Source organism: Oncorhynchus keta, chromosome 29 (genome assembly GCF_023373465.1).
Source record: "Oncorhynchus keta strain PuntledgeMale-10-30-2019 chromosome 29, Oket_V2, whole genome shotgun sequence".
NCBI classification, from domain to species: domain Eukaryota; kingdom Metazoa; phylum Chordata; class Actinopteri; order Salmoniformes; family Salmonidae; genus Oncorhynchus; species Oncorhynchus keta.
This window is the reverse complement of record NC_068449.1, coordinates 49,605,944-49,622,925: the sequence shown is the minus strand read 5'-3', so window position 1 is coordinate 49,622,925 and position 16,982 is coordinate 49,605,944. Positions and strand designations below refer to the sequence as shown.

The 16,982-nt window shown below is 44.2% G+C and overlaps 1 protein-coding gene across 4 annotated transcripts in view; it reads left to right on the top strand.

Moving 5' to 3' along the window:
- The window catches only part of LOC118361867 (WD repeat-containing protein 17-like), a 51,793-nt gene that overhangs the window by 24,757 nt on the left and 10,054 nt on the right, over positions 1 to 16,982 (top strand). For 3 of the 4 annotated variants that reach the window (XM_052486700.1, XM_052486699.1, XM_052486697.1), the window contains exons 2-9: positions 10,740 to 10,868; positions 11,116 to 11,299; positions 11,963 to 12,193; positions 13,492 to 13,743; positions 14,026 to 14,148; positions 14,477 to 14,664; positions 15,068 to 15,236; positions 16,738 to 16,829. In XM_052486700.1, the coding sequence (XP_052342660.1) occupies positions 10,746 to 10,868; positions 11,116 to 11,299; positions 11,963 to 12,193; positions 13,492 to 13,743; positions 14,026 to 14,148; positions 14,477 to 14,664; positions 15,068 to 15,236; positions 16,738 to 16,829 (1,362 nt within the window). In that variant the 5' untranslated portion in view covers positions 10,740 to 10,745. The remainder of the gene's footprint in view (positions 1 to 10,739; positions 10,869 to 11,115; positions 11,300 to 11,962; positions 12,194 to 13,491; positions 13,744 to 14,025; positions 14,149 to 14,476; positions 14,665 to 15,067; positions 15,237 to 16,737; positions 16,830 to 16,982) is intronic. The other variant, XM_052486698.1, reaches the window with a different exon arrangement.

Genomic DNA, 16,982 nt, shown 5'->3' with positions numbered 1-16,982 from the left:
ACAAAACATACTACAACACAAGGCCGTGAGCAAAAGTATACCTTACATAACACCTGTCGTACTTACTACGGAAGTGACCCTTTTTGTGAATACGTATCATTTGACTGTCCTATGAATTTGGAACGTCAGCATATACATGTAAACCATCCTTATGAAAAACCTGGCAAGTGTAACCACCTCCAGAGACCACTCCATACAGGCAGTTTGGATTACCAAAAGGGCAGTCAAGGGGTCCACCAACCACATTGCATAACTGTCCATTCCCATCAGTATAGTGGCCTGGCCTACCCGGCACAGGATTAACTATCACCGGAGTGTCAGCTCTACTTACAAACATCTGTTTAACCGTTGTCTGGATCACAAGTGATTTCACCCAGGGTAAAACACAACAAAATACAATACCCAGTGCCAATAACCCCCCTCCCAGCATAAAGGTCATCCTAGCAAACATGGCTCCCCATTTCCCCAATGCTAAGTCCAACCAATCCCAAACATGAGAGTCCACCCAAGCATTTTCCTTAACCTCTTCTCTTAACCCTTTAAGTTTAGCCATAGCGATTACAAAGGATCCATTAGGCGCAGTGTTATTGGGAATAAAGGTGCAACAATCATCCCTGAACATAACACAAACTCCACCCTTCTCTGCAAAAAGCCAATTGAGAGCCTGTCTATTTTGCCAAGATATTTTACTGGTAGCCTGTACCTGTTCCCCCAACGCCGTTAGAGCCGAGTCAGTATAGTTAATAAATCTCTGTTGGTTATAGTATATATAATTAATCCACTCTAAGTTCTTATTTGGTGTTATCCACAAAAATATAGATTCAAATCCAGATTTAACTACATCTCTTACCTTGAACTCCCGAGGCACCCCTCTAGGCTGTCCAATTGCATCAAAGTATACCTCAGCGTCTTTCTCATACGCCCTCTTAACTCTAGAGTTAACACAGTCATCATGGGGTGATTTAATAATGGTTACCTGTTGAATTGCTCTAACTAAGGTACAAAGACCCAATCCATCCATCTGGCAGTACATTCAACAGTTTGTTTTTACCACACAACCCTTTTCTATTCGCTATCAACCCCTGTAGTCTCTAGTACCCAAATAGTATCACATTCTACAGTGGTGTTACCTACATCAATACCTTCAGTGTTATGGCTGTAAAAACATTCATATATTCCTTTAATCACAGTGTTTCCATCTAACAAAGGTCCATTTAATTCAGTTCAAATGTTATAGACAGCACAATCATTGTCACCCAAACCAATGTTGTTCAACACAGTCCTGCCTCTAGTTCTCCCTCGAGCAATCCTACATTCTATGTCACACAAAGGAATGTAGTATTCTTCTCTGAATATTGAACATTCTACATTTAACACGTTTCTTCAAACGATGCAGGTTCAGGTACATTCGTTTTTCACCTCTTCTTCCTGTGTGGTGTCTTTGAACGATTCTGAGTCTGATACATCTATATCTGTCATCTTGGCAATGTTCTTGTCTTGAGGTAAGTCACTAGAGTTTGAAAAAGAATTCCAAATCTCATTGAAGAATCCTTTTGGCTCTGATGTGTCAGGTCACATCCTTTGAGGTCCCATAAAACTTCTCCCTTTGTTATATGATGCGTCCATCCACAGAGTGACTCCTCCGGTACAGGTTTCTTCTCCCATACAGAACCTGTCCTCTAGTCCCCTGGTTCTGTTAGAAGTTGTGGCGGAACATGAAACTTAAACCTATCAACAGGTCCTGTCTTTTTACCTCGTTCGACAGGTTCCTCTCTTCTCTTCCTGCTTTTATCATTTATCTTAATTGTGAGTGCGTGCATCATCTTCATATTGTCCTAAGTTGCTCTTACTCTGTCATTGTCACTGTTCTTTCGTGGTCCTAATTCCAATGGTTCATTATGGAGATCAGGTAAGAGCTGAAAAATCAATTGTAGGGAAATCCCAATTTCTTTCATCTTGCAGGATTTCTGTTCTTCCTTGCACAATTTCTCCCTCTGCTCTTGGTTGGTGCTCCTCCTCCACTTTCTTCGACCTGTTGTTCCCTCCTCAGGCCGAACTTGGCTTCCTTCTGGGAAGGCATCCATTTCAGGGAAGAGATGTTCCCATTCTTTAGGCGATAACTCAGGATCCCACTGTAGAGGGCTTCTGTCAAAGAGGTCTGCCCCAACAGGTATATCATCAGGAGTAGCAGGCATGTTACCCCCCCCACACACTTCTGGGCTTTCTGGCCATATTGGAGGAGCCTTGGTCGTTTGTCTCTTTTCTTTTCAGGCTATTTTCCCCTGATGCTTCTTCTGAATGTGTTAGCTGATGCACTCGTTGTATCTGGTCTGCCATTTTCTTGATTCCTCCCCGGCGCTTTGATCGATTCCGCTGCTCCTGCTCCCTCCGAGGTCCCCTCTGGTGAATCAGCATCCTCTGTGTCCTCATCTCTGTATGGTTGTGTCCTTCTCTCCGTCGGGACTCAGGTACAGTGGTTTAGATGATGCCACGTCTTGCTTCCTTTCACTTGGACGGCCGTGATTGTGGCTGCTGCCACCTCGTTGGGTCCTTCCCTCCTCGGCTGATCCCACTTCCTTCGGAATACTCGAACGTAGACTGGATCTCCTGGTACCACTGAGAGAGGTCCTTCTGGTCCCCTTGGATCATCCGATGTGGAACCTCTCGTCCTGGTTCAGGTTTCTGCCTTCTTTCTGTGGGGCATTCATACTTAAAGACTTATGGCCTCTGTTCTATGATTACACCATACATTCTCTTACTTCCATCACTCATCACACAAACTGACATTCCAACTGAAGCTGGAGAATCCTTCTCCATCTGGTTTCCTAAACAAAAGACTTAGAAAACAAAAAACACAACATAACAGTATTGACAATGTTATGTGTTATGCATGACTGTATTCATAAATACTGAAATCTAAGACCATGACAATTCCCACTCTCTCTTCACCTGACTCTATGCTTCCAGGATATGTTTCTGCTGGACTCTACAAAAATGGAGGCCCTAATTAGCTTCCTCATGCTTTTATCCAGTCTTCCCCTTTCGGCCACAGGTTCTGAGAGGTGTTCCCAAATGATGTCATTTTTTACTTAGTTCCCCATCTGCTCTATTTCAACTGATAAGCATGTGCATAACCTTAATCAACATTATTTCTTCTTGAAGTAATTCAACACTGAGTACAACTCCCATCTATCCTTATTCACATGATACATCATCAAATAAAACAAATAACCCCCGAACTCAACCCACTCAGTATGTCTACAGTGGAATCTAGTTTCTCTCTCTCTCTCTTTTGTTTTGTTTCACGTCCTCTGTCATGGTGTTTTAAAGCTCACCCCTTATTCAGCTGGACCTTACTTCTTGTGAAACTTATGCACCCATCAAAGAGAGACATGACGATCTTTACCACTGCAGGTGCTGTAAGAAGTATATCCCCAGCCCGGTGTATCTTGATGTACACTCAGTCTCCAGAATTCAGTCCATGCCCTTCCATCTGGCGTTTTACTTGCTCTTCTCCTGGGAACATACATACTAACACATGGGTTATTTCCTGACAACATACTTTCTTAAATAACAGCCCTATGTAAACATTCTGTCTCAAATACCTGGCCTCTTGTCACAAAAATATTCATAATGATATCCAAATTATGGTCCCTACAGCAACTGCTGTAAGAATATCATGCAATCAGTCAAGTGTCTTCCAGTTGAAAGAATATCCAATCCTAACAAAACTAAGTCCTACGCTTCTTCAAAATGCCACTACTTATTACTTTTACCATAATCTAGGTGTGTGTAATGTTCTATTTATTTTCAGAATTGTCCCTATATCTTTACAAGCTCATACATACTTAAACATTCTCAAATCATTTTTAGTCAATTTATCAGTCTCCCCTCAGACTCTTATTTTCCTCAAAACAAATGTCATTCCAATGTATCACTCCAATTACAATGATATTGTAAAATAAAAGAAACAAAAACCTTTAATCTAATATTCTGCAAGTTCTGTCAACCAACCTGTCTCAGGATTAGTTTCCAGAGTTTTCCCATATTCAAAACTAAATGTTGTTTATAAATTGTCCAATCCAATATTCAGGATAACAGTCCTTAGTGTTTACTTTAACTCAAATTGTACCTACTCAATTTAGTTCATCATCCCTTTAATAATTAACATTATACTAAAAACTTTTAGTACCAATAACATCTATTTTATCATGCACCTTTTTGCCTCTGTTTTTCTGTCATGAGCAGCCTGGTAACAAAAGGTCATTACCCCAATCGCCTTTAGTCTTTCTTCTCCCAGACACATATCATTCCAGATACAGTTCACAGGTCATCAGACACAGTTGTCCTTCACTATTCAGCCAGTAGGGGGGCTTGAGTTCCACACACTTGGTGTGATGATAGTCTCTCCCAAGCATTAATGCATTCTGACATTACATTTCCATGATAACTCCCTTATTCTACTGGCAATCTCTCAGATAACCTACAGATTATGTAGTTATCAACATAACCCTTGCAGAGAATCCTACCTCAATAAACTATTTGACATCTAAAAATCCCCTCACTTTTCCCAAGCATGCAATAAAAGCTCCAGCCATGCACAGAACGTACAATTCCTCCCTGCTCAGCCATCTATCTGTATGGTAGAAATTGAAAACACCCATACACTACAATTTGCTCTTCTTTCAACCACCTTCACCACGTTCTGCAATCCTTCATATACGTTTATTTTCCGTATTTTAACGCTAACAACAACTTCCTCCACGCATTCAATCACCATTGAAACCACCATTTTAATACAAAACAACTCCAAGTGGGGCTATTTGTAAATTACATCGGTACCTTACTAGAAGTTAGGTAAAACGTGATCTAGTACGTATTTCATCACATATAAACTGTACTCCCTATGAACCACTTTTTGATCAATCAGAGACTATACACTGCTTGGTGAAAACTCCATTCATTTTAACCTTAGAACGATCATCCGCTGTTCTTTTGAAAAGGGTGCTCCCACATTCCAGTGTTATCTTACACTAATTTTCCCTCACCCTATTTAGCCCTGCTCTACAACTTCTTACACTTCCCCCATCGTAATGCACTTCTGATGATAGAATGTCAATTGACATTAAAACGCTGGAAAGTTCAACTTTTTGTTATGGTTTTATGTGATTGTTCCAATTCATTATTTTATTTATCCTGTTTACCGGGTAATGTTGCCCTACATTATACGGTCTACTCCTTCATATCCAAATTTAATTGGTAGAATTAACGTTTGTGTCTTTCAGCGTCTCTACAGCTCCACTACATTTCGCTATCTCTATATTCCAGGAAGAAACAGTCCATTTGTTTCCATGCCACTATTTATACCTCTTTTTAAGACCTATTGTAATTTTTACAATGGTCTTTTAACTCATTATCCAGTCAATGATTTATGCTTATGTTAAACTTATCTTGCCCAATATTTATCGATTTCGTTCCTCTTCCCAGTGAGAGTTAAATGCGCTCTCTTTCTCAAATTACACTTAGTTAACTGTCAGAGAGGCCTGCACATTCCCAGTTGGTCAAAGACACACAGCCTGTTCTTCCTCTTCTTTCTAATCTGCTCATTCATCACAAAGAATTATATTATAGCATTCATTCAATCCCTGTTTTTAACTAAAAACAAAATAATTTATTACCTAACTTAATTCACTTCCTCAACACTTCCTATGAAAGCTGGTATTATAACACTGATTGGGACGTTTTTCTGGACATGTCATAACCTTTTTAGGTAAAACGTTTTTTTTTCACACATAAAACCTAAAAACGACCTATCTCTCCCTCTGGACTTAATTCACTTCCACGACATAAATCCAGATTATAGGATTTCTTTTTGCAGTTGAACGTCGCACAATCAGGCTGGCGTTCTTCCTGTGTTATAAATATTTGTCTGTTTCAGACCTCTTTCATAGAGCGGTAGCCACGAATATTTCCCTATCTACTTATCAATAAAGTAGCCTACCCATACAGACCTTCTGGTAAATATTTTGAAGCGGTATCGCAGGATTTCCTTTTTCAGTTGAACGTCGCACAATCAGGCTAGCTTCCTGTATTCTTCCTGTATTCTAAATATTCACCCGTAACAGTCCTTCATTTCAAAGCGGTAGCCATGTGTATCTATTTATTAAATACCCATCCGTACAGACCTTTTCCTTGAAGCGGTAGCCATGAATATTTTATCTATCTTACTACTTATCTATTTTCTAAACATATAAACAGACGGCTGTAGCCCTGTGATTCCAACCACTCAGCCAGACCAGTCAGCTCACCCAACAGTCCCCTGCGAATGACTCAACGAGGGGGGCCGTCCGAATCACGCACCCGACACCAGCGAAATTCACAGCCCCCGCTTATTTATTCACCAAACATGCATGCACATTCATTATATGATTTCCAAGCTTACACACACACATGCAAATTCATTGAATTTCAAAAAGTTATTTCGTTTCTATAGTTTTTAGGAAATTTGAGAGAGAGACCTACTTGACGCTCCCCCTGCTGCTACCAGATCCTTTGTGGCAATCTACACAGACATTTCAGCTATTGTAAGAACTTTGCTTACCTTGTTTAGCTGGGCGGCCACCCTTGTCTTGCCAGATTGCCCCAAAGATCCCACAGCCAGCCAATAACGTCTTTAGTCCCTGATTCTCCTGGCTTGCTCGCCAAATCTGTAGTGGCCAATCGATTCAAACATGACACGACCAAGAACTTTGAATTCAATGATAGACTTTTAATACACCTGTATCATAAGTCGGAGAGCCCCGCCGGACTCACGGGACCCACGGGACCACGGGACCCACGGGACCCACCCCTTTTCCAGAGCCCTGGCTCCAGTATTTATCCACATATTACATATAAGCCCATCCCACATGTAAATTACGTTACATTCCAATCCGTGCATCCTGCTTGTTCAGACCAGTAATGCCCACATCTGCTTTCGGCAGATTACAAGACCCTTGCTGTTCCTGCACTTAGCTAAATGCATTCTTTTGTTTGTGCACTATCTAGGATCAACAGACTGTGTCTCCTCAGTTTCTAGCATGTCCAGCTATACTAAAAATAGTTTACATTCCTCTATTTTACAGCCCTATGCTTTGGCTCTGTAATTAACTCTATGTGTCCCTCTGCATGTGTCTTTCATCTCCTTTAGCTTTAGGGTGCCTAGCTGCCCTGGTCGCCTTCTTTTCATATGGTTGTCTAAGATCAAACAGACTTGTATCTCCCCTGTGATGTGATTGATATCTGTAATCCATCAATTGGTCCTTTGGCTGACCCCGTCCTTAGACAACCTTTGATCTTTGTATGTCCAGCTGGTCTAGGAATGTTTCTCAGCTATCCTGGCAGCTATGTCACCTTTCCTTCATGTAGTCTGTTTTTAGTGTTCAACTACTCCATATATCCTATGCATTTGTCTATGTGCTATACCTGCAACCACAAGTCTCTCAGAGCGTTCACAGTCAGCCCACTGACACCCCTATCAGACCACAGCAAAATCACAGTCTACTTGAACAGAGCAATACTCAATCATGAGGCATCAAAGCCAAAGGAACATTAAGAAATGCTATATATAGAAGGAATGCAGTTTGGAAACCTACCAAAAAACAATTAGGCAACAACAAATTCAATCCCTTTTAGACAATTTCCTGGTCAATTTCCACTGCAATAGTGAAGGTGTAAACTTGGCAGTAGAACATCTTAACAGTATATTTGACCTCTCAGCTTCCCTATCAAATATAAAAATCTCAAATAGAAAACTGAAGAAAATTAACAACAATGACAAATGGTTTGATGAAAGGATGCAAAAATCTAAGAAAGAAATTGAGAAACCTGTCCAACCAAAAACATAGAGACCCGGAAAACCTGAGTCTACACCTTCACTATGGTGAATCACTAAAACAATACAGAAATACACTACGGAAAAAGAAGGAACAGCACGTCAGAAATAAGCTCAAGGTAATTGAAGAATGCATAGATTCTAACCACTTCTGGGAAATCGTAAAACACTAAACAAACAACAACATGAAGAATTATCTATCCAAAATGGAGATGTATAGGTAAACCACTTCTCAAATCCTTTTGGCTCTATAACAAAGAACAAAGAGCAAAAACATATACATGATCAAATACAAATCTTAGAATCAACTATTAAAGACTACCAGAACCCACTGGATTATCCAATTACCTTGAATGAGCTACAGGACAAAATCAAACCCTCCAATCCAAAAAGGTATCCTGATGGTATCCTTAATGAAATGATCAAATATACAGACAACAAATTACAATTGGCTATACTAAAACTCTTTGACATCATCAATAGCTCTGGCATTTTCCCCAATATTTGGAACCAAGGACTGATCACCCCAATCCACAAAAGTGGTGACAAATTTGACCCGAATAACTACCGTGGGATATGCGTCAACAGTAACCTTGGGGAAATCCTCTGCATTATCATTAACAGCAGACTCGTACATTTATTCAATGAAAACAATGTACTAAGCAAATGTCAAATGAGCGTTTTACCATATTACCATACAACAGACCATGTATTCACCCTGCACACCCTAATTGACAACCAAACAAACCAAAACAAAGGCAAAGTCTTCAAAAAAGCCTTCGACTCAATTTGCCATGAGAGTCTGCTATACAAATGGATGGAAAGTGGTGTTGGAGGTAAAACATACAACATTATAAAATCCATGTACACAAACAACAAGTGTGCGGTTAAAATTGGCAAAAAAACACAAATTTCTTCCCACAGGGCCGTGGGGTGAGACAGGGATGCAGCTTAAGCCCCACCCTCTTCAACATATATATCAACGAATTGGCGCTGGCACTAGAAAAGTCTGCAGCACCCGGCCTCACCTACTAGAATCTGAAGTCAAATGTCTACTGTTTGCTGATGATCTGGTGCTTCTGTCACTAACCAAGGAGTGCCTACAGCAGCACCTAGATATTCTGCACAGATTCTGCCAGACCTGGGCCCTGACAGACAATCTCAGTAAGACCAAATAAGGTCCAGTCGCTAGGACCACAAATACAAATTCCATCTAGACACCATTGCCCTAGAGCACACAAAAAACTATACATACCTTGGCCTAAACATCAGCGCCACATGTAACTTCCACAAAGCTGTGAACGATCTGAGAGACAAGGCAAAAAGGGCATTCTTTGCCATCAAAAGGAACATAAAATTCAACATACCAATTAGGATCTGGCTAAAAATACTTGAATCAGTCATAGAGCCCATTGCCCTTTATGGTTGTGAGGTCTGGGGTCCGCTCACCAACGAAGACTTGAGAACATTGAGACTCTGCATGCAGAATTCTGCAAAAACATCCTCCGTGTACAACGACCACTGTGACTGACTCAAACTTAAGGAAAGCTTTGACTATGTACAGACTCAGTGAGCATAGCCTTGCTATTGAGAAAGGCCGCCGTAGGCAGACATGGCTCTCAAGAGAAGACAGGCTATGTGCACACTGCCCACAAAATGAGGTGGAAACTGAGGTGCACTTCCTAACCTCCTGCCCAATGTATGACCATATTCGAGATACATATTTCCCTCAGATTACACAGATCCAGAAAGAATTTGATTACAAATCCATCACAGCAGCAAGATTTGTAACCTGTTGCCACCAGAAAAGGGCAACCAGTGAAGAACAAACACCATTGTAAATACAACCCATATTTATGCTTATTTATTTTCCCTTGTGTACTTTAACCATTTGTACATTGTTACAACACTGTACACTGTATATATCATTTGTAATGTCTTTATTGTTTTGAAACTTCTGTATGTGTAATGTTTACTGTTCATTTTTATTGTTTATTTCACTTTTGTATGTTATCTACCTCACTTTCTTTGGCAATGTTAACACGTTTCCCATGCCAATAAAGCCCCTTGAATTGAATTGAATTGAATTGAGAGAGAGATAGAGTGAGAGAGAGAGAGAGCGAGAGAGAGAGAGAGAGAGACAGAGAGAGAGAGAGAGAGAGAGAGAGAGAGAGAGAGAGAGAGAGAGAGAGAGAGAGAGAGAGAGAGAGAGAGAGAGAGAGAGAGAGAGAGAGAGAGAGAGAGAGAGAGAGAGAGAGAGAGAGAGAGAGAGAGAGAGAGAGAGAGAGAGAGAGAGAGAGAGATAGAGATAGAGTGAGAGAGAGAGAGAGACAGCGAGAGAGAGAGAGAGAGAGAGTGAGAGAGAGAGACAGCGAGAGAGAGAGAGAGAGAGAGAGAGAGAGAGAGAGAGAGAGAGAGAGAGAGAGAGAGAGAGAGAGAGAGAGAGAGAGAGACAGAGAGAGAGAGAGAGAGAGAGAGAGAGAGAGAGAGAGAGAGAGAGAGAGAGATGTAATTAGGGAGAACCCGACTGTCTCAAGGCTGTTGCTGTGTGCCTCCTCTGAGTGATACCAACATACATGCTGGAGTTTTCACTGATTCATGTGACTGGCGCTCCATGTGAAACGTCAAACTACATTTCATATCAGTACGCATTGAAGGCTACCGCGATGTTATTGTGAGAACGGTCTATTACAGCTGAGTAATAAGCCATGTCAATGTATTATCAGTTCTGAAATGCAAGACTGATGTACATGAGAAGAGAACATGCTTTAGACCTGAATGTATCCCTCAATCCATGAATAAGAATCACAGATCATTGCCTGTGTTCTGGTGTAGGCCATCTCCTCCTCTTCTTTGTGTGTCGCAGATAAAGATGTCCCAGGTGAAACAGGTGGGCCTGCTGGCTGCCGGGTGCCAACCCTGGAACAAAGACGTGTGTGCTGCCAGTGAAGACCGGTTCGCTTACTGTGCAACACTTGCTATATATGTCTACCAGGTAATTAGCTTGGCAAAAATCGGTGTGTGTGTGTGTGCGTGTGCGTCCGCGTGCCTGTGGGCGTGTCGGCATGCGTGCGCCTCTCATTGCGTGTGCTCTCTCCCTTCCCTGTCGGAAGGACACGCAAAAGAGATGTCTAATCTGCAAGTGATTTCTGTCATTGACGTTTTCCTTATCTATCGTTATCTCTGCCACCCTATCTGTTTCCATATGCAACACCAATACCAATGTATCTGCACCCATGCAGTTGGACCACAGATACAATGAGTTCAAGCTTCGAGCCATCATGTCAGAGCACAAGAAGACCATCACGGCCATATCGTGGTGCCCACACAACCCCGAGGTGTTTGCCAGCGCCAGCGCTGACAACCTGCTCATCATCTGGAACGTGGCAGAGCAGAAGATTGTGGCCAGGCTGGATAACACCAAAGGTACTGATAATGAACTATGCCCAGGGGAGGCAGATGTACAGGGGAGTGGGTGGGCCAGAGGTGGGTGTTCAGTCGGGAGAAAACGTTTTGAAACAGAGTGAAACAAGGTGGAGCGGAAAGCTGTGGCCAGACTAGATAACACCAAATGTACTGAACTATAGAGACACGTGGTCTGTATAACGCAAAATATACTGGTTCTGATCAAGCATCAGGATGGAAATGAGGAATGACTGTGGACCAGTGGTAAGGGAGTTTACCTGGGAGTAGGCTACTCTTTAGACACCACTGATGGGAGACGTGTCACAGAGGCTAGAGAGAGTAGGTTGGGTTGCCTTGGGAGGGTGACTCAGTGTAGTGAAGTGTTTGTGTGCTTAGTAGGACTGGCTATTGTTGTTGCCACACTGACTCCTATCAGGAGGGAGATGGCTGACGGCTGGGATGTTTGGTGTTGTTTGTTTTTCTAGGAGAGAGAGAGTGTGTGTGTGGGTGGGTGGATGAATGTGTGTGTTTGGGTGTGTGTGTGTGTGTGTGTGTGTGTGTGTGTGTGTGTGTGTGTGTGTGTGTGTGTGTGTGTGTGTGTGTGTGTGTGTGTGTGTGTGTGTGTGTGTGTGTGTGTGTGTGTCTAATCTAATGTGTCTCTAACCCTTGTGTACCATCACCCAGGCATCCCAGCGTCTCTGAGCTGGTGCTGGAACGCAGGTGACGGCGTGGCGTTTGTGTCCCATCGGGGCCCTCTCTATCTGTGGGCCATCAGCGGGCTGGACGCCGGCGTCACCATCCACAAGGAGGCACACAGCTTCCTGTCCGACATCTGTCTGTTCCGCTGGCACCCCGTCAAGAAGGGCAAGGTGGTGTTTGGACACACGGACGGGAGCCTCTCCATCTTCCAGCCAGGTAAGACTGAGGCTGCATCTCAAAAGTCTAAAGATAGTCTAGACTGAGGCTGCATCTCAATAGTCTATAGATAGTCTAGACTGAGGCTGCATCTCAATAGTCTATAGATAGTCTAGACTGAGGCTGCATCTCAATAGTCTATAGATAGTCTAGATTGAGGCTGCATCTCAATAGTCTATAGATAGTCTAGACTGAGGCTGCATCTCAATAGTCTATAGATAGTCTAGACTGAGGCTGCATCTCAATAGTCTATAGATAGTCTAGACTGAGGCTGCATCTCAATAGTCTATAGATAGTCTAGACTGAGGCTGCATCTCAATAGTCTATAGATAGTCTAGACTGAGGCTGCATCTCAATAGTCTATACATAGTCGAGACTGAGGCTGCATCTCAATAGTCTATAGATAGTCTAGACTGAGGCTGCATCTCAATAGTCTATAGATAGTCTAGACTGAGGCTGCATCTCAATAGTCTATAGATAGTCTAGACTGAGGCTGCATCTCAATAGTCTATAGATAGTCTAGACTGAGGCTGCATCTCAATAGTCTATAGATAGTCTAGACTGAGGCTGCATCTCAATAGTCTATACATAGTCTAGACTGAGGCTGCATCTCAATAGTCTATAGATAGTCGAGACTGAGGCTGCATCTCAATAGTCTATAGATAGTCTAGACTGAGGCTGCATCTCAATAGTCTATAGATAGTCTAGACTGAGGCTGCATCTCAATAGTCTATAGATAGTCTAGACTGAGGCTGCATCTCAATAGTCTATAGATACTCTAGACTGTGGCTGCGTCTCAATTGTCTAAAATGGCTTCCTCTCTTTGTCTTATCTCCTTCATTTGCACTGATGTGAAAGAACTGGTCATGCGTTTCCCTATTACAAACAATTTGACATTTGAGTCATTTAGCTAGCAGACACTCTTATCCAGAGCAACTTACAATCATTTTAGTCGGTAAACAACCACATATCACAATTATTGCAAGTGCAGATGTAGGATCTAAATTTGAGACAGTTTGCTACAGCAGGAAAATAATCCTGCAGCAACAGGAAATGTGAATTATTAACAAGATTGATCAAATTAAGATCAAATTAAGATCTTACATCTGTAGACCCTTCTTCGAAATAGCTGCTATCAGCAGAATCAGTGCCAGGAAGAAAAAACAACCTTTAAATATGTATTTATTGACTGTTTCTTCCACATGAGAACCTTTATTTGGTACCTCCAGGTATTTCATTTGTGGCTGTGGTGACTTTATTTAGTCAGTTGATGCAGCAGGTCTCCTCTCCTGTCCTAGGATCTAAAAACCAGAAGCACGTGTTGCGCCCGGAGTCTTTAGAGGGGACGGACGAGGAGGACCCGGTCACAGCGTTGGAGTGGGATCCACTGTCTACAGACTACCTCCTAGTGGCCAACCTGCATAATGGCATCCGAATGGTCGACTCAGAGGGGCTCACCTGTGTCACTACCTTCAGCTTCCCCAGTTCAGCTGCCTCTGTACAGTGTCTGGCCTGGGTTCCCAGTGCACCCGGCATGTTCATCACTGGAGGTAAGGACTTATTGGGGTAGGGTTTACGGGTAGGGTACAATGGGTTAGGGTGCAGGGTGTAGGGGGGAGGGGAAAGCTGTGTCCTCAGCGCCCCTGGCATGTTCATCACTAGAGGTAAAGAAATGGGGGTAGCGTTTATGGGGTAGGGTATAAGAGGTAGGGTACTGGGGGTTTAAGGTAAGGTCACGAGGTAGGGTATGTTTATCAGTGTAGGTAGCTAGAGGTCAGGTGTGTAAGGCTCAGGCCTTTAGAACTGTTCCAACGTGTTCCTTCTGTTCCCAGATTCTCAAGTCGGTGTGTTGAGGATATGGAACGTGTCCAGATCTACACCGCTGGACAACTTTAAACTGAAGAAGACCGGCTTCCATGCTTTACATGTGTTAAACTCTCCCCCAGCCAAGAAATGTAAGCATCTGACACACACACACATTAGCTCTGATAATCCACAGATTAGGGTAGAATCCACAGTCTGCAGCACACTCTTAGAAGAAAAGGTGCTATCTACAGCTGTCTCAATAGGAGAAACCTTTTGGATCCCTTTTTTCTTAAAGGGAACAATAACTTCAGAGTTTTGGATATGAATGACTGATCTTGTGGAGTAAGGTTGCTATATCTCTTGGAAAAACTGTAACTTTTCTATGGCATAGTGTGTTCTTTCCCCATTCTTGCTATCACCTGACCCCTCCTGACCCCTCCTGGCCCCACCATTATTTGCCTCCCACCCTCTTTTCAGCCTTGAGCTCCATCTCCCTGACAAAGAACCACTACACATCATCCACCAGTGAGGCTGTTCCTCCTCCTACTCTATCCCAGAACCAGGCCTTCTCCCTCCCCCCGGGCCACGCTGTCTGCTGCTTCGTGGATGGAGGGGTGGGGCTCTACGACATGGGAGCCAAGAAGTGGGACTTCCTACGAGACCTGGTGAGGGAGGGAGGGAGGGAGGGAGGGAGGGGGAGGGAGGGAGGGAGGGAGGGGGAGGGATGGGGCTCTACGACATGGGAGCCAAGAAGTGGGACTTCCTACGAGACCTGGTGAGGGAGGGAGGGAGGGAGGGAGGGAGGGAGGGAGGGAGGGAGGGAGGGGGAGGGATGGGAGGGAGGGAGGGAGGGAGGGAGGGAGGGAGGGAGGGAGGGAGGGAGGGAGGGAGGAGATTCAGGGGGTGAAAAGAAGGGGGGACAAGTGGTAGCAAGGGAGTTAGGGAAATTGGAATGATCCTAAGGGCGTTCTTCTATTTCTTGTTTGTGTCTGCATTTCTGTTGTACATAACTCCCAATGCAGTTCATGTTGAAGAAAACCTCACCATGAAACAATATGTTGTTCTCAGGGTCATGTTGAGACCATATTTGACTGTAAATTCAAGCCAGACGACCCCAACCTGTTGGCGACAGCCTCGTTTGACGGGACCATTAAGGTGTGGGACATCAACACCCTCACGGCAGTTAATACGTCTCCCGGCAACGAGGGTGTGGTCTACTCCCTGTCCTGGGCTCCTGGTAAGACACGGGGAGAGAACACACGCAGACCATAATACTTTGGGTGTTTCTCAATATGTTTTCTACCGTGTTCCACGTTGTCGTGCTCCGAGTGCATTCTCAGAGGACGTTCTTGTGAGGACGAGAGTGTGGAGAACTCATAAAACATGACATTTGAGAAGCACTCCCCCTACTGTATTACCTCACGCTGCACTTCCCCCACTGTATTACCTCACGCTGCACTTCCCCCACTGTATTACCTCACGCTGCACTTCCCCCACTGTATTACCTCACGCTGCACTTCCCCCACTGTATTACCTCACGCTGCACCTCCCCCACTGTATTACCTCACGCTGCACTTCCCCCACTGTATTACCTCACGCCGCACCTCCCCCACTGTATTACCTCACGCCGCACGTCCCCCACTGTATTACCTCACGCCGCACCTCCCCCACTGTATTACCTCACGCCGCACCTCCCCCACTGTATTACCTCACGCCGCACCTCCCCACTGTATTACCTCACGCTGCACTTCCCCAACTGTGTTACCTCACGCCGCACCTCCCCCACTGTATTACCTCACGCTGCACCTCCCCCACTGTATTACCTCACGCTGCACCTCCCCCACTGTATTACCTCACGCTGTACCTCCCCCACTGTATTACCTCACGCTGCACTTCCCCCACTGTATTACCTCAGGCCGCACCTCCCCCACTGTATTACCTCACGCTGTACCTCCCCCACTGTATTACCTCACGCTGCACCTCCCCCACTGTATTACCTCACGCCGCACCTCCCCCACTGTATTACCTCACGCTGCACCTCCCCCACTGTATTACCTCACGCTGCACCTCCCCCACTGTATTACCTCACGCCGCACCTCCCCCACTGTATTACCTCACGCTGCACTTCCCCCACTGTATTACCTCACGCCGCACCTCCCCCACTGTATTACCTCACGCTGCACCTCTCCCACTGTATTACCTCACGCTGCACCTCCCCCACTGTATTACCTCACGCTGCACCTCCCCCACTGTATTACCTCACGCCGCACCTCCCCCACTGTATTACCTCACGCCGCACCTCCCCCACTGTATTACCTCACGCTGCACCTCCCCCACTGTATTACCTCACGCTGCACCTCCCCCACTGTATTACCTCACGCTGCACCTCACCCACTGTATTACCTCACGCTGTACCTCCCCATTCAGTGAACCTTCTTTCAGCCGAGAAGTGCCCCCATGTCCCATATCGCATACTTGGATATGCGCTCATACTCCGAACCTTCCCATGCTCTAATTCGAAAAACACCCTTTATATACCATAATTCATCATATTGACTTTTATTTTGAAAACGGCTCTGCTGGTGATGAATAGATGTTTTATGAACGCCGTAAGTATATATTTTCATGTAAAGTGTTACCTTGAGTTCTTTCCCGTTAGTAATGATTTACTGAATATAATAATAATATAAATTAAGAAGTCAACGTAATGTACTTTTTTAAAAACGATTCTTCGAAAGGAGACCTGAACTGCATAGCCGGAGCCACGTCCCGGAACGGTGCATTCATCTGGGATGTGAAGAAAGGCAAGATGATCACGCGATTCAATGAGGTGCGTCATCAACCCCGACCAAAAACATGACAGTCATAAGGGCTTTTCACACGACTGAGGAGAACCGAGTTAAATCAAACCAAGCTGTACTGAGCTAGCCTGGTTACGCATCCACTAGCCAGCAGTTTGTTCGGGTCGGCCTGATAGTGTGAA